At 31.1% G+C, this 26,785-nt stretch overlaps 1 protein-coding gene across 1 annotated transcript in view; it reads left to right on the top strand.

Annotated features, from left to right (window-relative positions):
• Positions 1–6,791: 6,791 nt before the first annotated feature.
• LOC121119486 (uncharacterized) overlaps positions 6,792–26,785 on the top strand; it is a 33,239-nt gene continuing 13,245 nt past the window's right edge. The window contains exons 1-2 of the mRNA XM_040714158.2: positions 6,792–6,814; positions 14,363–14,514. Of these exons, the coding sequence (XP_040570092.1) occupies positions 6,807–6,814; positions 14,363–14,514 (160 nt within the window). The 5' untranslated portion in view covers positions 6,792–6,806. The remainder of the gene's footprint in view (positions 6,815–14,362; positions 14,515–26,785) is intronic.

Genomic DNA, 26,785 nt, shown 5'->3' with positions numbered 1-26,785 from the left:
GATAATTCCACTGGCCGAAACAATTTTTCATGGATGGGTTTTTTAAAGTGAATCTAAAGGCATTTTGGCAGTTGATTCCAAATCTGTAGTTAGTTTTTGTCTATCAAATCAAGTTTTTGAACAATGTGGTGATGAAAAAATACTACAACACATACCAAAAATCCTTAATTTAAGAGAAAAAAATAATACATTATTTTTGTTTTAAGTGGTTTTATTTGCATAATGTGTCGGTAGTTGTTGTTTATCACATGCTAGGGTATGGCATGTATTGGTGGTTCTTTTTATTGAATCCTTTAACATTTACAAGGCAGAAGTAGCAACCATCTAGGTGGTATCTTGGTTCTCTCCAAATCATATATTAAAAAAAGAAAAATTGACCTTAGCATTTTTTTTTTTTTTTTTTTTTTAGGTGGGGCAAATCGTATAATATATTTGGAATCAGCAGCTCAAATTTCATCAGAATACGTTGTCAAAAATCATGGCAGAAAAAAAAATATTATCCAGTTTTATTTACTGTTGAAAAATAAAGTTCGGCAAAAGGAATGAATAAATTTCTATGAAGAAGAACTTCAAATTTAGATTTATCAAATTCAACCTATAAGAGGATCACTTAAAGCACCAAAATTCAAAAGTGAATTAATTATAATTTTTTTCTTTTCGTAATTTCGTAATTTTTAAGAGTTTCATAAAAAAATTCGAAATGAAATGTTTACCAAAATCTCATGCCTCACTAAGAAATAACCATTGAAAATAATAAAAATCTCCCTATTGGTTACTCATTTTATAATACCAATTGTGTTTAAAATATGAGACGACTCTCAAGGATCCCTTAATAAGAACCTATAACACCCTACTATTGTATATATACTAGGTAGACTTTCATAAGTTTATCCACTACAACCCCTCCATCTCACCTCAAATTAAGCAATTTTTGCTTTATACTAGAAATTTTTTCCGTCATTCGGGTAAATTATTCAGCAGAGTAAAAACTTTAATGTTTGAAATTTAATTTTTACAATTTTTTACAAACAAATTTATCTTTTTAAATTCCAAAAAAAAAAAAATTCTATAAATAACCATGGATTTTGTAATTTTTCTCCAAAAAATTCAATATTTTTAATTTTAATATTGAATTTTTTTCCGAAAAAATTTAATTATTTGAAAATAACTATGGATTTATGAAATTTTTCAAAAAAACTAAATATTTAATATTTGTAATTTAATTTTTAAATTTCTATCCAAAAAAAAAAATTTTTTAAAATTTATATCCAAAACAAAAATATTTTTTTAAAATTTATATCCAAAAAAAAAATATTTTTTAAAATTTATATCCAAAAAAAAAATATTTTTTCAAATTTGTTTAAAAAAAAAAATTATATCCATATAACTACGGATTTTTGAACTTTTTTTTCCAAAAAATTTAATAAATGAAATTCAATTATTGATTTTTTTTCTAAAAATATAATTATTTTTGAATATAAAAAAAAATCAAAAAACCAAGTCCTCCCAAAGAAATACATATAATCCAGCGGAAGGGCGAAAGAGGAGGAGGAGTGTTATTGGATATCACTCCCGTTGATTTGCTATATGAATACTGTTGTTTGATTATCATAAATCTAAGACATCCGGAACTGCATTGTGTATGTAATATTATACGTAATTGTATAAGTGAAATTGAACTTTCAACATGATGTAATTCTGAGTTTCCTCTAGAAAAAAGATAATTTGTTTGTCAAACAATTCATTAATTCACTTTTTGAATATCCTTCAACTGATACTAGCTACATTATTTAAACCATATCCATTGGATATTGTACAAAGATAGAAGTTTACATACTATTTCCAGAACGTGGCTCGTTCTACTCTTTGATTAATCATACCACATTCATTAGTCAGAAATGTCTATAAGATAAAACAAATTTAGCAAGATTATATACATATATGTTTTTTTTGGATGGGGGAGGCAGGTTTTTTGATTTTTTTGGAAAAAAAATTTAAATATTAACTTTTTTGGAAAAAAAATTCCAGGTATTCACAAAGAATTAAACTTTTAAGAAAAAAAAAAATTTTTTTTTGAAAATAATTTAAAAAATCCACAGATATTCACAAAAAATTTTTTGGAGAAAAATTTACAGTTATTAAGAAAAAGTTACACAAATTGCATTTAAAATATTACATTTTTCTGAAAAAATAAATTCACAACTATTCATAGAAAATTATTATTTTTTTTTTTTTAAATTCAAAAATTAACTATCTGGGAGAAAAATTTCAAAAAACCTTAGGTTTTGACAGAAAATTAAATGTTTTTGGAAAAATATTTGAAAAATTAAATGTTTTTGGAAAAATATTTGAAAAATTAAATGTTTTTGGAAAAATATTTGAAAAATTAAATGTTTTTGGAAAAATATTTGAAAAATTAAATGTTTTTGGAAAAATATTTGAAAAATTAAATATTTTTTAAAAATATTTGAAAAATTAAATATTTGGGGAAAAAATTGAAAAATTAAATGTTTTGGAAATTTTTTGAAAAATTACCTTAGATTTGAAATATAAAATTTTCTTTTAAAAAGTAAAATTGCTTAATTTGGGGGCCCCTCCAGACCATCCCCTGCAAACCCTCCTTGTAAAGTCTATATGGTTCAGGAATAACTATGAAATTATAGGTAATAAAAAGTTAAATGGGTACCGGCTAAATTCTTAAGATCCTATTTATGGATAAATAGGGGAATTTGTGTAGTGTTTAACTACTTGATTTAGAGAACGTACTAAAGAGTAGTAAATGAATAAAGTATGAAGGCTTTAAAGGTGAATCAAGGACTATATTAAAAGGGTTTCTCATACACACTTAATCTAAAAACGGAGGTACATATAAAAGATTACTACAAAGTACACATATTAAATCACAAGTAAAACTGGGACATAGATCCCCTCTAGATCTACAAGACATAAACATAATAACACATAACAATTTGTATCTTTTGGTGGGAATAAAGTTCTAAGTTAGTCGACAGCATTGATTATGCAACTCTGATAGCTCACCTACTGGTAGGTAAACTCCTTTTAGTGGTTCGTGGAGTATCGTCACAGAAAGGTTAACCAATTGTGCGAGACTTATATTTAGTTTGGATGTAATGGTGATTGATAATTCTTGGAGATTTTGATATTTATTGCGGTGGTTTACCCACAGAAAGTTTGAGAACCACTTGTCTATGGTATAAGCCAGGGTTTCTCAACAGTCAGCCCGTGAGACAAGTCCAGCCCACGAGTGTATTAAATGCGGCTTGCAAACATTATTTATGGTCAGACTGACATGCAATATTGGGAGGGGGTGAATTAATTGCCATCAATTGTTTCTACGGGTGATATGAACTATCTATAGAGGGGATATGTGTAAGGAAAAAAACAGAGTATTGGGATTAGAAAAGGAAAAACGGTTGATGAGTGTGCTCTTTTTTCTTTTTTTGTTCATTATTTAATAAGTCGTGTTGCATTAACATAAAGAATACTCGCCTATCTTTCGTACAAATTGATTTACAAATGCACAATGAAAAATATATATACTTATAATATTTTTCATACACTAATGCTATTTTAAATGTTGAAGGTTCACCTCCTTATAATGGTAATTATTTGTTTCCCTCCAAAATCATATAGCAGGCAGCTGATATTAGCAATATTCTTAATTCAGTAATACCACATGTCACGCTCCCACCTTTCCCTCACGCTCTTACACAAATCCCATCTCTAGTAATATTCTGTACGCCTTCACATCAACCATAAATTGTTAACTAGAAAAAATGCATCTAACCCCGATTTCCATGCTTGATCATGTATTTACATGTATTAAGAATGATAATCTGTTCTCACTAGAATGAATGTGGTAAAAATAATTCTTATACTACACTTAATCATGAGCACTTGGATCAGCTAATGAGGATTGCCATAACCATTCTGGATATCAACTTTAAAAAAGTAGCTCAGAATTGACGAGCAAATTATGGTAATTGGAACTATAATATGTATGAATAAAAATATTACAACGTCATTGACTTTTATCATGTTTATATTATTTATTATTATAAAAACGAATATTTCTTTAGTGTGACCAGCAACATCATCTCTTCATCTCATTTTGGCTAACATCCATAAACTGTTGAGAAGCTGGCCTGTTATAAACGATATGAAAAACTACGAAGTATAAAACTATATAAATCCAATTATGAATATTTTATGACAAATTGACAGTTAATTTTAATTTCTTTTTTCAAATTATTATTCATAAAAAGAGGATCTAAATGAGCCAAAAGATATGAGATATCAGATTGTATTAATTAGTATTAAAAATAATATAAAGTAAGCACAAGTATATACATAGTTTGGTATAAAACGTAAGAGTTCTATTAACTTCCTTAATCGTGTTAGAGCGTACGGTAGTTGTTGATCCACCGTGGTCCATGAATGTCAGAGGGAGAAAAAAAAAAGAAGAATGGAGAAACACTCCCTATTTAATTATATATTATCCACCTCTTTAATAAATATTATCCCATCAATTCCTTTTGATATTTAAAAAGAAAACAAAGTAGGAACTCAGCTTAGATGAGAAGTACTTGGAACGTCATTTAATTGTTAATACCAATCAGGTTCTATGTATTTGAGTCGGTGGAAAGATTCTCTTTTTTTCCTTCCTTCCGCCTTCTCTTTTTTCATTGAATGAAGGGTACCCCTTCCTGGATCTATCCAGGAAGGGGTGCTCCATAAATTTATAAATGTTGAATAATCTCACCTTTTGAATTAAGTGACTTCCTCTCTTGTATCTCACAATATATTCACTCATGTCATGTTGATATGGATTATTTGAGTAAAAAAAAAATCGATTATTTATTTATGTAATGACGGGGAGGGGGGAGAAATTGAAGTATCTTTATTTCCTATTTGAGTCAAGACAAATAGGTTATCAATCGGAAAAGTCTTAGTAGAAGTTGTATGTAAGTAGTAGCCAGCAGCTGAAACATGAGGAGCTCTTTTTATCATTTTTATTCAATAGTTGTACATCCAGTTGTTATATAGGTTGGTGACTAGATTTGATTTAAAAAAAGTTGAGTTTTAGGACTAATATGTAGGACTGAACTGGACTGGGCCGAGACTAAACTGAACAGGACTGTAGTTTTCAGTTCTAAATGACTACCAACACAACAATACTAATAGAAACCTTAGAACAATAAGTACGGGAATATCAAGTATGGAACTCTTTCTCAAATAATCAATTACGCTCCGTTACCTTTCTGGCGTGTTTATGCATCTCAGAGACTGAAATATTATAAGAATATTTTCTGTGTCTAAATAAATCCTTAATTTATCCTATGCTCCCTGTACTCATTTTTTTTTTTTCTTTTTTGAGGTGTAATGGTATTTCATCAGCTTCTGAGTTTATTAGGTTACGTAAACAGTTCTAAGCGTTTTTCACTAGATGTCTTCTGTGAACTATATCTCACAATTAATACATTGCATTAAAAAAAGCTTAAAGTATGCTTAAGGTTAAGTGTACACTTTAAAAAAAGTTCATTTACATTTTTGTGCTTGGTGAAGTCGGTTGTGTGTTACAGCGTTACAAAATGCAATAAAAATTTGTTAATGTTTATGGACCCAATACAGTATCGAATGGAACGGCAAAGTCGTGGTTCCAACGATTCCATACAGGTAATATGGACGTCGAAAACGTTGATAAAATAATGGAAATCATCGAGTTGGACCTGCATGTGAGCACTTATTCCTTTGTAGAGGAAATGAAAATTAGCCAGAAAACAGTTGAAAATGACTACAAAATAGAAGGTTTTTATTTTAGGCAAAGTAATGCTTCCAAAACAGGACAGATTTGATCATTAGTACCGCAAAGATAAATGTGCACGGCCCCTTTTCATTCAATAATTTAAAGTTGAATTTAATTTGGAATATTGCTTATTTAAAAAAAATTTTTTTTAGAAAATAATTTTGAATTATCGTTTTTATAATCGAGTGCAGGGACAGGGCAAATGCCCCTAATGCCAGTTTAAACATATTTCTGTCAAAAGATATTTTCTCTCTTGTATCCTCCATTTATGTAGTTATCATTCATGTGAATTTGTACTTTGGAATTTTGGAACAATGCAGATAAAAGGTCGATTCTTGGCGGAGAAACTGGCAAAGTAGAACTACATATACCTCATAACCTTATGGACTCTTCTCTATTGCCCGTATCTTTGTTTGTGAACTGGATACAAAAGAAACCCCAAAAATAAAAACATAAAACTGTAGCATTCATTTTGCACTCGTAAACATGAATTAAAATGATAAAAATACTTATATGAATATAAGAAACCGAAAAAAAAAAAAAAAATCATTTTTAAACTTAATCTTAAAAATAAAAATTTGGGGAATCAACAAGATATAATTTGTAATTCTTATAGTAAAAGTCTTAAATTTTTAATTTTGTAGTTAATATTGTCTTCATGTAGAAGAAATGAAGCATATAGATAAAATACATAGAGCAAAAGAAAGCGAAATTTTGTTAGTTGACCAAATTAATGAATAATATAATTATTATAAAATATAGTTAAATAGTTGATCCTGTCTTCAACAAGCAGAATGATAGAGTTGTGACATTCGGGGATGCTGTAGAGGAGTATCCATATGTCTCCCAGACTAAACACCCTGCTCCAGTGATTATGTTAAACCTAGTTGCATCCAACAGGAAGGCCCGTGTGGTTCTCTTTAGGATACAGGCTGAAAGCTGATGATTACGTCAAAATTATGGAAAACAAAGCGATAATATGTCAATGTAAGTATGAATTGTATTTTGTAAATTTATCTTCGTTGTTATACGTATGTTCAGTAAAACACAAGAGCGTAAACTACAACACTTGGTGTTATAGTGTAGATATGGTCAATTAAACCTGTTTGTTTCAAACCATACGGATTTTCCCATGCAATAAGTTTCATTGCCTTTTATTTTGAATGATAAATTATGTTCTATGTATAATCCCATAAAAATATATTGAGATGCTTCAACTTACGGATCTTGCAAAAAATGGTATAAATAATGGTTTACCACAAATTATTATGTCATGTGAAACTAAATGATTGGTTCACTATGTATACAAAGTATTTAAAACTAAAAGTATCTATTTTCAATAAGGATGAATAGATATGATTAGTGGTTACAATCATAAACGTACCACCAGAGATCTGGAATTGGGGAGGTTAAAACCTATTTTAAGCCCGAAGACCATTTAAGCCCGACAATACATATACTGGAGTGCTTGTGTTCAAATGTCAATGAGAATAACTCAGTTAACAGGGGGGGGGGGGTTCTTTTGTTGAAAAAAATTCAAAAATCCATATGTATTAACAACTTCTTGGATAAAATACTCTAGTAAAAAGCAAAAAATCCTTAATTTGGAGAGGGAGGCTACAACCCCTCCAGCCCACCCTCTGCAGGCGCCCCAGGTTAAATATGAATCAGTTTTATTTTTGAAAAAATCAAAAACAAAAAGTTATGATTGTCTTCTTTTTTCTTTCTTCCATTTTTTCCCCTAATGAAAATAAGACCGACGCCAAGGGCGTCATGTGAGGTCCCTAACGTCTTTTTCGGTACGTCAATAGTTATAAGCATGCCTTCAAAAATATATAAACAACAGCTTCTTTGTCATGACCCGTCAAAAATTTACAATATAACGACATAAATATGATTCAGGCGAATTTTCTCTTTTTAAATAGTTTTCAATATAATTAATTTAACACCAACGGTATTTATCAACCTTCCTTAATAAAACTAACTAGTAGTTAGCCAACGACGTTCCAACTTTGGAACTATTCTTCTTTAATAATAAAAAGTTGCTTACAGCTTAACAACATCTAATTCGAATTCAAGCAATTAAACTCAACATTTTATCAACATTGATTGTATCCCTACACACCACTCAGTGATAATAGCAGAGGCGTCCGCAGGATTATATATATATATTTTTTTTTTTTTGATAAAAATTTTAAAATTAAATTTATAAGGTAAAATTTTTTTGAAAAAAAAATCAAATGTTCATTTTTTTTGGAGAACCCCCAAATAGCTATTCAGAGAAAATTAAATTTTTTGGAAAAATAATTTGATAAATTCTTTTAAATTTTTTGAATAAAAAAATCTAATAACAAATAAAAATTCCTTAATTTGAGGAACAAATAAAACACCCCCTCTACTTCACAGCCTGCAGACACCTCTGAATAGATAAGAAAACAAAAGCTACTTAAAAATTTTTACAGGTGCTAAAAAAAACATCGTTTGCCGGGATTGCACACTTCTAATTATGATCACTCTCTCACCCAAACGTTGATCCTTATCGAAGTATTACTACATGCATTTAGAATTGTATATCACCCAAGAATAATTAATTATTTATTATCCATCGAATAAAAAGATTACTTCAAAATAATTTCATGGTCTATATATTTCTATATTTTCAAATAATATAATAAAACTTTGTAATTTTTGAAATTGAAGTTCATGTACATATTGTACATGTATTCCCATCTTTATAAATTCAAAAAAATAAATATCTCAAGTGCGTTCACTAAGCTATTTCCCTCCATAAAAAAAATACTTTAACTGAATTCTACCTAGGGTTTCACCCCAACATACTTATATATAAATAAGTAGTAAAATATGTATGCATAAGCCAAGACAAGCATTTTATAGGATTCGATGCATAATTTACTTCAAGAAGGAGAGTTTATACTAATCCTTACGGATGGACTTAAAATCGATCCCGTTCTCTGATGTCCAGTCTATGTTCACTGTTTGAGCACGAATATCCCAAATTTTAAAGGATCCTCTACAATGTGTCATTATCAAGGGGGTTGGAGCTTGCCGGAAAAATGGGATAGCAGTCGGAAAATCTAATGTAATGTTAGAAAAATATGCAATATTTTATGTAAAAAAAAAGAGAATATGTACGCAAAATTTTGAATATTTAATAAGAGAGAAAAAAAAAGTAATCCAAATTTTTATGCATTAAATAAATCTTAAATTGATAATGTTAAAAGATGCAGAAAAATCCACTGTTCCCTCAGCTCTAATAATTGCCTCAATACGAGGCCTAAATCCCTAATCTCTAGACTCTAGGAACTGAAACACTTACTTTCTCCTCTAGACGCGCCGAGATAGAGTAGTCCAAGTGTTTCGCGTCTGGAGAGGAGGGCAGCTACATATTGAGGTCCGGAAAGTTGTCTCTCAGGAAGGCCTGTGTATTAGCGGTGCAATGACACCGAGCTCCGCCTCGAGTGAAAATAAAGTTATCGCCAAACTTTTATCTGGCCCAAAGTAGTACTTTATTATCCAGAAGTTCAATGTAAGCATCTGCATTAATCCACTCCTTCCTCTCCACAAAAGTGGGAGGTAGACTCCACAACGCCGCATACCATGCTTCCAGTTGGATCTTTTGTTCTGAAGACATGTTTCACTGAACTTGAGATATTGACTGGATGGTCGGTTGTTAGGGAACGGCTGTTATGCTTATTCATAGTGGCATCAACGGCGAAAAAATTTTATGAGAAAAGATTAAAACTTTGCCGGAATTTTATTGTTTTTGAGAAAATTTAGAATCTTGCTTTGCTCTTTTCAACTGTCTCAACTTGCTCTGTTCGGAAATAAGATGCCTTATTGTCCTCCTCCGTGATTTTGTACCAATATTATTCCGGATTAAAAATAATAAAATGTGTGCTACTAGATAAGATCCACCCTGTGTAGTACATTTTTGTATTCGTGAGGTTACACCCTGCTTATGTTAAATAAATAATAATTCCACAGTTGGTAAGAATTTTCCAAATTCATACCAACTTATTTTGGGTTATTTTATTCATCCTCGTTTTGGGATATATTCAATAGAAATAACGACAGGATGAATAAAGATATTTTGAAAGGTAAAAAATATGAACTGTCAAAATGTTGCAAAATCACCTATTTAGTTAGAAACTACAAAAAACCACTTCCATAATCATTATATTTTTATCTATGGTCATGATTACTAACCTTAAATTAGGATATTTCAGTTTACCAATTCAATTCGTTCTGTAGAACTTTAAATTTCTTTAAATCACAAGAATATTTTTTTTCATTATCTATGTTATTAATTAGGACATAATTAATGTATTTTTTATTCATATAAATATTGGATACAGTTCCAAGATGGCCGAGATAGATTGATTATGAAACCCAAGGCTAATATCTGTTATGATTAAGCAAAGATTGTTCCATGGAACGGTTTTTGTGTTAGATTCGACCGTGTCCTTAAGATTTAGGACGGGGTTGACTTTATAATTTGGGCCCATATGTTCCTGAACATAATTATCTTTTCCATAGCAATACATTTTCAAATTGAGAGAACTGTAATTATGAAAACTCGTTCCGAGATCGATTTTTTTTTTTTTTTTTTTTGGTATAAAATAATTTCTTTAGACGATTTTGAATTGATATTTGGTTCAGACTGCGATCTCATACTATACACCAAAATTTAATCATTTTCAAATGTTGGACCGATTTTTGGGGCTCAATCTATGGACCAATTGTCCACCTTATCCCCCTTTATGAGTTGCTCAAATATTATTTGTTCAACACATTAAATTTGATGAAGTCATTTTGAAACACACATGACGTCATTGAAAATTTATTTATATAGTCGCTCTGGACTGAATTTTAAATGAAACCCTTTTTTTCGTATGTCAAAAAAAATCCTTTTATAATAAAATTTATTATCTAGTAAAAAAAAGTTATTTTAATATGGCTAATTTCTTTTCTGAAAAAAAAAGATCAGCTGAAAGATATATTGTTAGTATTGAATGTCTCATTTATTTTTTGTCTCAACCAACTGATACGAAATGTTTTTTAGGAGAAAATTTCATAAAATTCTTGTTTTTTTTTCAGAAAATTATAATTCTAGTTTGTTTTATTTAATTTGCTTATTTTTTTTTATATTTTTTTTTTCTTCACCATGCAATATTCAACGAAGATCAATATGTACCCCCCTTGCCACTGTCTAACAGGTTAAAAAAGCCTTGGTTTTGTTTTCAAAAGTAACTAAATCAAAAAAAGTGTCTCCCAAATAAAAAATAACGATGTATTTTTTATTTTTGTTCTCTACCACTCAAAGTGTTGGTATTTATATGATCTTGACCCCTTCTATAGAACAAGTATTTTCTTGTCTTAGTCTTGGATAAGATGGTCTGGAAAACTCTATTACATATATCATCAAAAGGAAAGTTTCTACTTTCAGGATCCCCCTTTCCAGGTATTTCTAGGGGTTTTAAAACAAGGGGAAATCCCGCATTTAATTATTTCGTTTGTATAAGCTTACTGGAATAAACAGGAATTTTTATCCTCCAAAACTCTTATAATCATTAGTGAAAGAATTTGTTGGACTTGAAGTATAATCGAGGATGGAGATTGACATAGGGGTAATTCTTAACTTAAACATGGTTTTTGAAAATCTACTGTAATTTACAAAAAAATCAATTCTTTAAAAAAAAATTAAAATATTATAAAATTTTGTGGAATAAAAATCTTAAACTTAAATTTCAAATATAAAAATTTCTTAAATTAAATTTCAAATATTAAATTTTGTGGAAAAAAGTTTCAAATATTAAATTTTTGAAAAAAATTTCAAAAATTCATGGCTATTTGCAAAAAAAAAAATTGGAAAAAAATTAATCTTTTTGAATAAAAAAGTTCAGAAATACAAAATAAAAAAATTCTAATATAAATTTTTTTGTAGATAAATTTCAAAATTCTATAGCTATTTACAAAAATTTGAAAAATTTAATTGAAGTTCAAATATTACATTTTCTATTAAAAATAAAAGATTTCTTAATTTCGGGATGGGGCTACCACCTGCGTACACCCCTGTATATATGGCGTGGGGTTTGTGTGTCTTTCCTTCCTTCCACAGATGCTTGCAGCTGATCAAATAAGACGGCATGACTGCTAAGCTACACTCCTCCCAAACATTCCTAAAATTGTTTGGATTAGTACAGTTTCTTTTATTTTACATACTAGGAGGGGTGTGTTATGCATCGCCGCTGAATACATTCTAAATAAATTTTTTTATCTGATTCATAAAACATTAGCGAGCGATGCTCAATCAAGCAGTCACTAGGAAAAGGGCTCAAGAATCATGAGTGGAAGCGTGCTCTTGATTTATAGAGCTGCACTGATTCTTAGAGGTGTATAAAATATATCCTTAGAAGTGGGAGTGGGTTTTTTTTCTAGTTGGCAATCAGAACAGGCTTTTTATTTCCTAAAGAAGTCCTCATTATTATTTAATTATTGACGAAAAAATATGTAAGAATTAAGTAATAACTAGTGAGCGTGCTCATGAAGGACATAGAGTAAAAAGGAGAGCTTGCTTGTGGTTATATCGTAGTCCTTCTTGGACTCTGAGTAGAATTGAGGATCTACAAGGGGGCATATTTTATGCAGCAATGCTAAGAAGACGAGCTTAATTTTTTTTTCTTTTTAAAGACTTAAAAGAAATACTTAAATTTCAAAGTATTTATTATTCACTATGGGGATCCCGAAATATAAAAAAAAATATTTTCCGGGAAATGAGACACCCTAATCCATTTATACATAATCCTTTCATTAACTTGATATATTTTTATTATTGGTAATTTCCTTATATTCATTTTATAGCATGTCTGAAGAGATATATGATATGTATGAATAATTGTGGGGATAGAAAGCGAGACGGGATTTATTGATTTCTGGATTAATAGCTGATTCAAGGGATTTTATCCTCTCTAAAACACATGTACATTCATTGTACTATTGTAGTGTTGGGTTTCAGTCTAGAGATCAATCATAGACCGGTTATATATATTAATAAAGCAAGGTTTTGATCTCTCTGTATGAATGTATGTATAAAAAACAGTCATAGAGTGCAGGGTGTATAGTGCTCACTGATGTATATGATAAACATATTTTGATTTAAGAAATAACAATGATGTCGTATTAATAAAATATTGCGGACGTGTGGGTGTAGCATCGAGCGTGTACACCGGGTGCACTGTATATAGTGCTCTCTGATGTATGGTATGTCATATGCATATTTTTAATCTAAGAAAAAACAATGTAGTAGTATAAATGAAATATTGCATGGGTTTAGCATGGAGTTTGTAGGACTGTTTTTTGTTTTTTCTGGTATTGCTCTCTGAAGTATATTATAATTCATATGCATTTACAGTAAATGTAAAAATTTGAAGAAAATAAAAAATGTTGATATGTAAAAATACCTTAAGTCTCGCAGGCGCTCTGTATTTAGCATAGAGGGATATAGCTCTAGAGACTAAAGTATTCATCAGTCATACTATTTTTATTTGTTTTCTTTAACTATTTACTTTATTCCTTCATTCTTGAGTAGAGGAATTGATATAATTAGTGATTTGTAACGTTTGAGTTTGCTTAACAAAATTGAAGAGTAACACTGAGGATTTCTTGAGGAGATTTCTTCCATATCATTTAAGCATTTTCTGTTAAACAAAATATTCAGGGCTTACAAAATCACTATTTCATTATACTGAGGCGTTGTACTTCTGCATATAGGTTACTTAAAATTTTGCACTCCCTGTCCAAGGGCCTCTCTAAAAGTATACCCGATATATTGGATGGCTCAGGTATAAGGAGACGGCACCATCCTTACTATGTGCCAAGTGTTAATAAAAGTTCAAAAATGGTATTTAAGGGATTAAATGTGCCATGACTTGCATTAAATATTAAAAACAAAAAAACACCTTCGAACTACTAAAACCGGAAGAGTTTCTGGCCAAAGGGCTAATAGGGATTCTTTAATGTTGTAAACTCCGATATGGGTTCAGATCGCTCTATAATGTGCAATGGCTTGAAAGGAAGGTTTAAATAAATCCTCCAGCATAATATGTCTTACATACAAAGAAAGGGCACTATTGTAAGGCCTCTTTTGACGCACTTCATTATAGTACATGCATACATTCACTAAATGTAACATATGAATAAATAAAAAAAGAAGATATTTAGGCCTCTTATTCATCCAAGAGTGGAATGAGTAATCATCATACTTCAGAAAAAAGACCTATTGAGTTGTACATCCTGTTTTTAATGATTTTGAAATGAGTATTTTTTGATATCAAATCCTTTTATGATTGAAAACATGCGTATAATTGCTCTGTTTTTCTTCAACTTTTCTCTCCCTAGCTCTCTCCATTCCCTCTGTTTCTTTTAAATTTCCTCTCAGACAGAGGAATAACTTTCTCAAGAAGAAGAAGACCTTTAGATATACTCAACTACAAATATTCGCCTCTTTTTTTTTAGTAGTCTAAGAACCTCAAGTAATCCTACAAGAATCACATCAACAATGAACAACAACACCTCAGGATCCAAATCTCCAAGCCTCATGCAAAAGATTCATTTATACGAAAACCTATTAGGAAAAGAGCCCCCTAAAGGGGATGAGACACATAAAGGTAAGGCCTATCTACAATATGTATTGACCTTGAAAGTGCAGATTGCGTTTAAATGCTGTTTTTAAACAAAAAAAATTATCAATGCTTCTTCCAAATTGATAATACCAAACTATTTTGCAAAGGGAAATTGCTGTAAAAAAATTATATAATTATAAAATATGTTTGTTTTTTTCATCTATTGGGAAAATATTTTTTTTAATACATTTTTTGACATGTTTTACTCTAAAGAATAGTTTCACTTCTTTTCCGTTGACTTCCTTCGTCTATGTAATTACGTATATTGTATTATTTAACATATTGAGAGAACAACTGTCGTTGTTTTCTGTATACTTTAACCCTTTACTACTTACTTGTGAAAAAGTACTATATATATGTATAGTACTCAAATGATCTCTTCATAGTATGTGTCTAAGTAAATAGAAACTTCTTTTTTTTCTCAGTTGCTAAATGAATTGTTACTAAGGGGAAAACTGTTGAGAGTTCAGAGAAGGAGAAGCAGGGTATGTGTTGCCGACTCCTATTGTTGGTATCCAATAAGAAATAAAAGATTATTTGCGCACATAAGATCTAATGTCGCATAATTTCTTTAAAGTTTTAGTCCAGAGGAGGTAGGAGCGGAAGAATACTGACCCCTTTATGTGACCTTAACATAGTTGAAAAACAAGATTTCTTGGTGAATTGCATTGCGTATAATATATATTTTTCAAATTGATGTGTTTTGAACTCGATCTTGTTCCATTATTTTCCTAGTATAAAATAAGTACATAAATCATAACTTGTGAACATATGTTGTGCGTCGACATAAAAAAAAATCAAGAAAAGGAGATAACCCCAATTAATTATTTTACTTCATATATACGTGTTCATACATCCCGATATTTCACAGATATAGGCTTATATTGGCCCTGATATGCCCTGCTTTTATTGCCTACTTTAAGTCCTCCAAAGGGTTGATCGAAATTGACGAATATTCGTCGAAGAATACAAATGTAACCCACATTCAATCTTAAGAAAAATCATACTAGAATTTTTTTTTTTTTTTTTCAAAATTGAGTTTTGATTAAATTTCAATCGACGAAATATTTTTGATTTATTCTTTGGAAACAAATGTTAAGAGTCTCAAAATTCTTAATCAGAACATTATCGTCCTAATCAGCTATTAAGATGTGTATTAGAACGGTCCAAACCAATAATACCTCAAAAAATGAGTTCCCCAGCACCTTACACATCTTGTTTGATCAAATTTAAAAGAAAAACTGAAACACTGTATACTGCAAATTGCACTTAAAATAGTACTAATTTATGATCACATTAATAAAAGAATTAATAATTAATGGATTCTATTTGAAAGGCCATACCGGGGTCAAATTAAGTCCCATAAATCAAATGAAGACTTCAATATCTAGTTAACATTCTAGGCATGTCAACTTATCTCAGATTTATTTATACAACCCTACAATTTACCGAAATATTTGAATAAAATTATGCTGTATGGTTTATACTATGTAAAAAAACAATAAAATAAAAATTTTTCTTTATCTTGATTTTTGTTCGTAATTATTTTTATGGTGACGTACCGGATATATAAAAAAATACGACTCAATACTAAAAAAAATATGTTCTCAATTGTTGATTAGCAACTGTGGAGACTTTACTCCAACTGAGGGGAAATGTAGAATTGTTGATTATGTCATCAAACACAAAGATCCACATCACACTTGTTTCGTTTTCTTAAGAGTTTGCAAGCTGTTTTAAGATTCACATTTAAATATACATAGATGGGATGGGATGCATTTCCTGGAACATTATTATGTGCAAAGAAGGAAGAGATTGGTTTAGTAATAACTACTATTTAGGGAATTTAACACCCTTATCTAGGTATGAATGAAAATACATACATTGAGTCCTCAAACAAAACCAAAAACGAGTTCTTATGATCTTTGAATAAGTACGGAATGAAATGTCAGAAGGTATAATAGGCACATGATTAGAGGTTTAATTATTTCCTTGGTATATGCACATTATGCATATACTTTGTACTTATTTTTGAATATCTAACGTAATCAAATGTAGAATTGATTTATGTTAAAAAGTCTGTGTTTTATGTAATTCTAGGACACATAATTATATCATTCATCGTATATAATAATTTTAACTGTATTTTTAGACAGCTGTTTATTTTGAACTACATGCTATAATGCCTCTTATTCATATTCTGAATATTGATTGCTTGAATTCAAATTACACCTTTTGACAAGTTGTAAACAAATCCCTACAATTATTGTGTTACTAGCGGCAATACCAGGTATAGCCTGGAGTAATTAAGGGTCGACTCCGAGACAAAGTTTGTTTTAATGACATGACTACTCAATACATTGATGTTTTCTACTCAAGAATGAAATAATATTCATATCCGCTTGAGAAAAAAAATAGTATAATGTTATGACTGCTCAAGGGAGTCCTTTGTCTCTAGAACGCTACCTGGCTGTGCCTAGGCTACACACACTCGATGCTACTTGATTCCATTAATATGACTTCATTCCTATATAACAGATCAAAAATGTGTACATGTGGTATAAGTCAGGGAGCAACATATATGTTGCTTCCTATATACACGCTCGATGCTACATGCAAAACATCTGCGAGATTTTGTTACTTACGGACAAAATTTGCTCCACTCATATAGATTCTTGAAAAATAAAATCTCAGTTAAGAATGGGGTAACCATAGGCATAGGAACAAGAGGGGTCAAGGGCCAGGGTGAGTTTCACCATGAGAGGGGCATTATTCATAAAAAAATTAGGGTTCTTTTATTCACAAAAGAAACTATATACAACGTACGGATGCAGGTAGGAGGGGAGAGGAGGAATAAAATAGGGCCAAAAATTTACGTACATATTTTGTATATGGCTAAATTGTAGAATGGGCATAGCAAAAGTTTCCCTATAAACTGGCTCTATTAAGGAACCACCCTGTAACAATGAAATATTGAGTAATTATTGTGTCATCAATATATGACGTCATTTTTATGATACTGTTACTCAAGAATTGGTTCCAACTAGAGGCAAAACAATACATATGATAAGAAGGCGATACTCAGCCATTAAATAAGTGAGAAACGATAGGTGCACTGTTATCAGGACAAGAAAAGAAGAAATATAAAACTCTGAATATGATGTAAATACCAGAACTGAAGTCGAAAATTGGAAATAAACAAGTTGTCAGGACGGAACTATTAAACACCAATTAAAATTTTCTTTCCATTTAGTCTCTTTCTTCAGTGGTATCTTCCTACATTCCTGTTGTTATCACGCAGCAGGCTCAATTTATAAGTAAACATAATGGTTAATAAACCTCGGTTGCTTTGGCCCATGCTACTGTCATGTCATTACCTCTTTTGTATCTCATTGTTTGCCCAAAATCAAACGGTAGATAGTCCATTATCCTATAGAAACTCGAGACTTTTCAAAAAAAAAAAAATGTTAAAATTGGCAAAAATGTATACAAGTTTGCATCAAGTTTATATTTTATTCAGCTTTTATCATCACTTTTCTTATAGAATATGGAGTGTTTTTTTTTATAAAAGGATTTACTTCGAAGTGGCAAAACTGTGATTTGTATCAGGCTCCAACAAATGAATTAATGAAATAAAAAAATTCTTAACAGTAGAATTATTGTATAATAACTATTGGAAATTCTTCACAGCATCTTGACAGGGCTTATTCAAATTCAATTTTGAGAACACTATTAAGATTTAGAAAGTAGAAAAATGAACCTCCTGACATCAAAATTCAATGTGCATTATTATGTAAGTCAATTTACTGTGCTGTATAGATGTATATCTCAGATTCGGACACACAAGCTATCAATTAGGGATATGTCGGTCCCGAGATGTTGACATGCCACCCCTCTTCTTGCTATATCTTAAGGTTTCGCTCGTATTGGACGCATAAGCCGTCCCATAGAACAATCTTTGCTAAATAACATAGATTTTAGACAGTGACGTATTCGTCCATCCATACCAGTTTTGTATATGAATAATAAAAACTTTAATTAGGTATCAACTAAAAATAATAGGCAATATTATCGTGCATGAAATATGCTTAAAGTTTTAAGAAACTAATTCAATTGATAAGCTACATAAGTTACTGGTATATATTTAGTACTAGTGAAAATGATGTTTTGAAGAAATTGCCCTAAAAATTTGGATCGTTTTTCAAGGACTGATAATAAGGACAGTAACAGATATGGAATAAGGCCGATTTTAGGCTACATATGAAGTACCGATACATGCTAATACCAAGGGATACTCATTACTTTTCCCCCTCTTTTTAGGAAGAAGGAAAGGTTGCGATATTATTACAATAGAGACAACATGGTTAAATATGGGGTGGCCCAACAGGTGCGTAATTAGGATTATATATATATATATGGGGGGAGGGGGGGACTTGATTTTTGGATTGTTTTTTAAAAATAAATCCAAAAAATAAAAAAATTGGATAAAAATTTTAATTATTCAATTTTTTTCAAAAAAAAATTAAAAGTCTACAGCTATTCACAAAAATTATAGCTATTCTCAAAAAATTAAATTTTTTGGAAAAAAATTTTTTGAAAATCCATAATTATTCTTAAAAAATTTCCAAAATCCACAGCTATTCAGCAACAAATGAAATTTTTGGAAAAAAATTTCAAAAATCTAGTCATTGTGAAAAATTTAAAAAACCCGCAGCTGTTGACACAAAATTCAAGTATAAAATTTTGTGGAGAAAAATTTCAAAAATCCATAGCTTTTTAAAGAAAATTAATTTTTCGGGAAAAAAATTTAAAAAATTAAATTCATTTGCAATTTAATTTAAATGGATTGTTTTGAGAAAAAAAATCAAATATTGAATTTTCTTTTGAAAAGTAAAAATTATTGTTATGTCCCTGCTCAACATAAAAACAATCTTAAACAAAAATAAAGAAAAGAAAAAAAAAAATTCCAATTTATTCTTGTTATTTCTGACTTTATCCAGCCCATTATTTCAAATAATATATATCAATTTCTCAATAATTAGTGTGATTTGTGACACTTCCAAAGGGTTTTAATTTATAATTTGTACATAGAAATGGACGATAATTATTTATCAAAGAATACAAAAGTAATCTTCACTGATAAGAATCATTCCAGTTTGCTTCTGTGTTGACGAACCACATATGTAGAAGTATAATCTATTAAAATTATTCCATAGCCATAATTATACCAGTAATTCCAACTTTCAAAAGGAATATGATAATACATCCTACATTTCTTTATCTGATGATATTTAACGATTGGATATCTTCATGTAGAATATTGTACCTACATTATCAAGATTAGTTACAAGATTACATTGATCACTAATAATACATAATGAGTAACTTAAATAGTATTATAATCCACTAATTATATAGCTATTTCGTATAATAGCAACAAAATTTGTACATAATTACTGTAGGATGTACAGTCGTTTTTTATAAGCCAATAATGGTTTTTATAAGCAAAATATATAATTTTCTGCCAGGACCTTCTACATTGTAGGTAGGGGGACAGTAAGAGTTTTTGTTTTTGTCTAAATTACTCCAAGCTGGTATAAATTAGAGGAATCAAATGTATACACATGATTTATATATGAGCATATAGGTATAGAGTAGCCATTCATTCGATATAATCACCGTTGGCATCAATAACGACCTCAATACGGCCTCTGAACCGGCCGCAGGCTCTTCTGACCATCTCATTGTCCATGTTGCCAAATACCTCCTTGATGGAGTCCATCAGGCTGTCCTTGGTGCTATGGGGATGTCTGTTGGTATGCCTCTTGACATAGCCCCAGACAAAATAGTCCAAAGGATTAAGGTCGGGAGAGTTAGGAGGCCACAAATCCTTGGTTACGACGTCATAACAGTTCTCGGTTAACCACTGCATGGAGATTTTGGACACATGGCAGGGTGCTGAGTCCTGTTGCCACACCCAGGGCCTGTTTCCGGCCTTCATGGATCTGGTAGGGTCATCCTCAACCATCTTCTTCACCTTGTCGACAAAGTCGGTGTCCCTGACCTTCCCGTCGGCGCCCTCCTCCGTGGGTGCCCTCTTTATGGCGGCATCAACATCCCAAGTGTCCTCTAGCTTCTTACGGATACGCTGAACAGTCCGTAAATTCACTCCTAAGGTTGAAGCAATCGTTGAATTGGAGATTTCACCTCCATTATTAACCAATGCCATGACTACGGCGGACCTCGAAAGCTCCTCGTTCCACTTATAGCTCTTTATCTCCTCATATGATGACGGCATGATGCTAACTGAACTACGTATCGTCAGCTGACGAGAATAGCTTTCCTATTTGGTAACCCGTTTTTTATTTGATAATATTGTCTTCAAGTTATCAAGGTTTAAAGTAGGCGACAATTTGATCCCCGCTCCCTGTATATGAAGTAACAAATTAAATAAGGATGTTATCCTTTTCTGTATTTTACTTCAATATTGTTTTTATGTTGAGACACCACATATCTAGATATATTTCCTATTGTTTAAATCTATTTAAGAAATATATTAGTAAATAACATTTGTCTACAAATTGTATTTGACTGCGACTCGTCAAATGTTGAAACTATCCCCGGAGTCAGTGAAACTTGTTACAGTTCAAAAGAATCAAATTGGAGTTAGAAATTCAAAAAAATTAGACTATATATTATTTTTTGAAATAAAAACCACAACTAGATAGGCTTTTTATGATGTTAAATTATAGTATATTAAGATTGATAATATAGATCACTAGTCAGTATTTTAGATAAATTCTTCAGAGCCCTTCTCTGGCAAAAAGGTACAAGTTGTTACAACTTTTCCCTTTGGATTGTGGGTTACAATATCCCAAATTTCTCTCTCACAGAGTGATTTTGAAGTTTGATAAAATTTTAGCAACTCTTAACAAAATAATCAATGATTCAAATGATATTATATGTTTATAATATAAAATAGTTACATTCTGTCTCTTAGTTGTGGGTATGGAAATACTAATAAAAATATTTTTTTTTGTAAGGCATCAAGGGGAACGGCTAGGAATTTTTTATTAGAATGTGAGTATTTAGTAAATGTTTGAGAGGTTTTTTTATATATATTTGAATTTTAGAATATTATTAAACAATAAAGATTTCACATAATTGTATATTGACCCTAATCAAAAAGAAATTCATTTTATTGCCACACAAGGTTCGGAGAAACTAATAGTTATCCAGATCCACTAGAACGCCATTGCCAAATAATATGTATAATTTTTTTATTAAAAGAATGTGATTTATTTTTGTTTGTGTGAGTACTGTGTTTGGTTATACTTTAGGTGAGTGTTGACCTACTTATTATTGTAATTCATGATTGAAATACAGTTGTACTTTGGTTATGTCCGGTTCAGGCTCAGTGGTTCTATTGGTCCCGGTCTCGGTTCTTTTATTTAAACAGTCTTAGCCTCGATTCAGTTTTATTTGTCTTGGTTCCAGTCTTCGCTCTCGGTTCTTTTTAATACATGATCAGTTTGGTAACATGCACTTAAAACAAGAGGAGTTACTAGAAAATTCGGGCCCAGGAAATGATATTCCATACAAACAGGGGTGCAGCTATCTTATATGCTGTGTGCGTAGTACCCCAAGTTCCAACAGGAGCCCTGAAAACTCGTATAAAGTCAGTTTAAAATGTGTTAGTGTAGGTGAGCTTTTGGCATAGTTAAGTTTGGGAAACCCTGGCTTAAGAAATCTTATAGTAATAATATTATTGGGTACTGACAACTTAATAGCGGACCTGGATCCATAATCTACCCTACCCCTTCTCTCTTGCATTTACACTGTCTGGTGCTTAAAACCCCTTTTCCAGATCTATAAAAAGCCCGTAGCTATTTGGAACTCAGATACAACTGTCATTTTCTTTGTATCTATAATATAGGAACAAAAGCACAAGAGCCTAAACAGATAAACAATATATTGCAGTCTCAGTTAGACTTTGGATAAATAAGAGCTCCAACAGATTTGATATAAATGATTGATTCATTCACATTGTCCATTGAAGCTCAATCATTGATTGATTTATTAAATTTTTCTCTTCTTTAAAGATTTTTTCTATGTCTAATATATTTCTTTAATTAATTATTACACAGTTGTATTGATTTTTATTCTATTCGCGGATTAAGACAACTGTAGAAATAATTGAACTTCAAATATTACATTTTATAAAGAAAAAACTTCAAATTTTACATTTTTTTAAAAAAAATTACAAAAATTTACATCTATTCACAATAAATTAAATTTTTGCCCTGCTTCATAATTTATCCAAATGACCTTTTTTTAAGAAAATAAATATTTCAAAAAAAAAAATTCACCCCTATTTACGCGTAGCATTTTTTCATCCTGACCATAAAAAATTCAAATAATAAGCAAAAATTCCTTTTTTTTTGGGAGGGGGAGGGAGTTTCAGCACCTCCAGCACACTCCCTACGGACGCCCATGTACATAGTATTGAGCATGAATCATCATAAAATACATTTATTATTTTTTTCGACAAAGTATCCAAGTACTACGTCATTATCAAAATATTACTCTTCAAAAAATGAGTTGTTTCTCACAAAATTAGTTTTTATGCATTACCTCGAAGAATATTGACAAAAATCATTGTTTTTTTTTTCTCTTAATAATCTGCATGTTGTACAATTATGATATCAATTTGTAGGCTCTCTCTTTTTGGATATTGGAGAAGCTGGAATTATCACAACTATTCCCTGTCTTCCCTAGTTAAAATAATTTCCCATACATATTTATGTAATAAATATATCCATACCAACGCTTTACCTTACCTGTGAAATATGTAGGTTGCTCTTCCTAAATATAATAATACAACAAACAACATTCTTTCAAATAAATGATACATTATTCCTTCTAATTCTACATAATAACAAGAAAACAAAATATATGCGTAATTAATTATATTATTTTACTTTTTATGGCCCTTTTACGCGGTTTAAATATTATATTATATTGTGTAGACGAGCTATTTACATAAGTACATTAATTCATTTTCCGGGTTATTTTCATTACATGATTATCATTTTTATACATTTACGTATTAGTGTTAAGTTCGGTATGGAAATCCTAGACCGATCTGAGACCGTTGTGGTTTTTGTTAGACCGCCTTTTAAAATGTTCGGTCTAAACTGGTATAAAAGAAAAATTCAATTTGGACCAGTCTAAAGAAAAAATCAGTCTATATCGGTCCAAAGGGCACGGGCCTCCGCAGGCCCCCAATCAAAGAATTTTTATGGCACTATAAAAATAAATTTACGTAAAAAAAAGGCAATTTTAAGATTGCAGACACCCCACAAGGAACAATTCGGTCAACACCAGTCCCCAAAAATGGGTCTTACTTAAAATTTGCCCTAGACCAGTGGTTCCCAACCTGTGCCCCTCGACCCCAAATGGGGTCACGATACTAAAGTCATTTGTTCGTTAGTTGATTTTGAGACGAATGTGAATATTATATCAAACATATTGAGATAGTTATATAAATTCATACAAGGAAACTAAGTCTAAAAGTTCCATAAGTCACACAACACCCCGTATTGAATATGTCTGTTTCTTGTTTGTTTTTATCAAGCCAGCGGTGTCGTTTTTTCCACCAAAAAAATAGCCATTTTTCGGCTACATTTCTCTAAATTTTGCAGTATCTGTCATAATCAATATATGGCAGTTTTTTGAAGAAAAAAATGAATGTATATATAAGATATTTTAAAAAGTTGGGTCGTTTCCTGATTGCTTGTTCTAAAATGGCACTATATTGGAAAGTTTGGGAACCACTGGTTTAGACCCATTTATATACATATTGTTTCATATTTGTTTTACAATTGCAAACACGGTACAATGACCTCATATGAAGTTTGAACTGAGATAGATCGGAGGAATTTGAATTCCTTTGTCCCTCTTGGAATATGAACTCCGAATTAGAACATCCCTTGAGATGGATGATCAAGTAAGAAATATATTTCTTTTATTCCCTTTATCTTCCTTCTTTAGTTCTAAGTCTTGGAGAATATACAAATGCACTTATTCCGGTCTTAATGAATTAAAAATAATTATAGGTCTTTGCAATTGTCAAATTAAAAACATATCAAAGTTTCAAATTGTTATATATTTTAGTTCAATGGTTATAATTTCATATTGTAATATATAAATTGATAAATTCTGAATTATTTTTTATATTATACGAGTATACCGGGCAAGCCGTTATTATTTATACATTTCAACACACAAAGTATTGAAGTCAATGGCAGGATACAGGGTGAGTTAGGAAACAAGTTTCAATAATTGTTAATCGAAACCCAAAGACCATATTTAAGTCAATGTATCCGCCCTCAGAATTGATGGTGAGCTCCAGGAGGTGGCAGAAGCTACTGCAGATCTTTGGATGTTCTTGGCGCTCATGGAGGCCCAGGCCTTGTTAATGGGGGTCTTCAGGACGCAGCGCTATTATAGTGTCTCCTGCGGGTCTTGGACTCCACGTGCCCCTTGTTTGAATAGTTTAGGGGTTGAGGTCTGGACTCTGTAGCGGCCAGAAGCCCTCTGCCCAGAAAAACATGTTGGCTTAGAGCCCCTCTTGGGGTTTCCTCGCAGTGTCGGCAGGTGATCCATCTTGTTAGCACATCCAAGGAGAACTTCCAACGATGGATTTGGTCCATGAGCTAACTTTGGTTTCCAGAATTTTAACGTATTCATCAGCTTTCAGCCTGTATCCTAAAGGGAACCAAGCAGGATTAATGGCCTTCCAGTTGAATGCAACCAGACCTTACATCATCACTGAAGCAGGGTGTTTGGTGGTGGAGACTTATCGGTGCTCCTCTGCTACATTTCAAATGGCATTACTTGATCATTTGAGCATGTTGAAGACAGGGTCAACTTCTCATCAGAAAAGATCACAATGAGTCCTCAGGTTCCTTTGAGTTTTTGCACGCTTCACATCGACTTTCCTCTGCTGTTCTGGCAACAGAGGCCGCAGAATATCCCGGAAAGACTTTCATCCTGCCTTTTTAGATGCCTGGACACCACTGAGGGGGACTTGTTTATCTTGCTGGCCATGTCAGCTATTGAAAAATCTGGTGTTTTCTTGAAGACCGACTTCAGGCAATTGACAGAGACAAAAATAGCCTTCTTGGGCAATCCTTTGTGGAAGAATGCTAGGATCTGAAGCCTCGTTCAGTGTGCTCATGGCGGCAAGTAGAAAAATGTTTTTCTTAGCAATCGACAGCTAATTATGTGTCCCACAAAATTGTTGATCAGAATATTGTAAAAAAATTACTCATAACCTCTCAAAACAAGCATACCAGAGATGAGTAAATTATAACGGTTGACCCGGTATATACAGTATCTGTTCTAAAATGCACTTTTTAGATTTTCAAAATTATTTATATATTTATAGTCTATATAAGATATGTGTTTAATATAATGAAAACATCAATCACGGTTGATTTAGAAAAACCGTGGTTTGTACCGACAACTCTGTCTAAAAAAAAAAATTAAGACCGAAACGAAACAAATAAAATTGGTGCTCGAACGAGTTTCTACACAAGTAGATATGTATATTTATGTATGAATAGTAGTATGAGTAAGTTTGTTTAGTTAAGAGATTTCGATTTGTAAATGTCAACACACACACAGCCCACAAAGTATTTACTCTTAAGAATGAGTATTATTTATACAATCAACGATTTATTGCAAAGAGATAATTTACGTATTGTAGATATATTGTACGATTGGTATATATAAATATTTATATATTCCATACAGACACAGCTATAATATTTGATTATCAAGTCTTATTCAAACATCAAAAACCTACAGCAACAACACTTATATCACAATTGCATAATAAAGGGTGATGTCAGGCTGTAGAAGAAGTAAAGGGGGATGGGCCAGATTTCATTCTAGAGGCGAGATTATAAAAACTCATATTTGAACTAATGCGTGTCTTCCACCACGCGTTTTCCTTTGTTTTTTCTTTGTCGATGGAGAGTGACGTCACAGCCGATATAATATTAAATTCAAAGATTGAGTTAAATGTACAATTATATAGGGATTGACCTTATATTTAAGATTAAAATACTTTTCAGTTTTTAAGCAAACTTAACAACTTTTTAAATTTGTACAATCTCAAAAAATGTTAAATTTCTTTGTTAAAGATTTATGTTCCGATATGAAGGAGCCAAATTTATTTTGCGAGGAT

This window comes from Lepeophtheirus salmonis, chromosome 6, assembly GCF_016086655.4.
Source record: "Lepeophtheirus salmonis chromosome 6, UVic_Lsal_1.4, whole genome shotgun sequence".
Lineage (NCBI taxonomy): Eukaryota > Metazoa > Arthropoda > Copepoda > Siphonostomatoida > Caligidae > Lepeophtheirus > Lepeophtheirus salmonis.
Note: the sequence above shows the minus strand (reverse complement) of the source record. Positions and strands in the feature narration are given on the sequence as shown.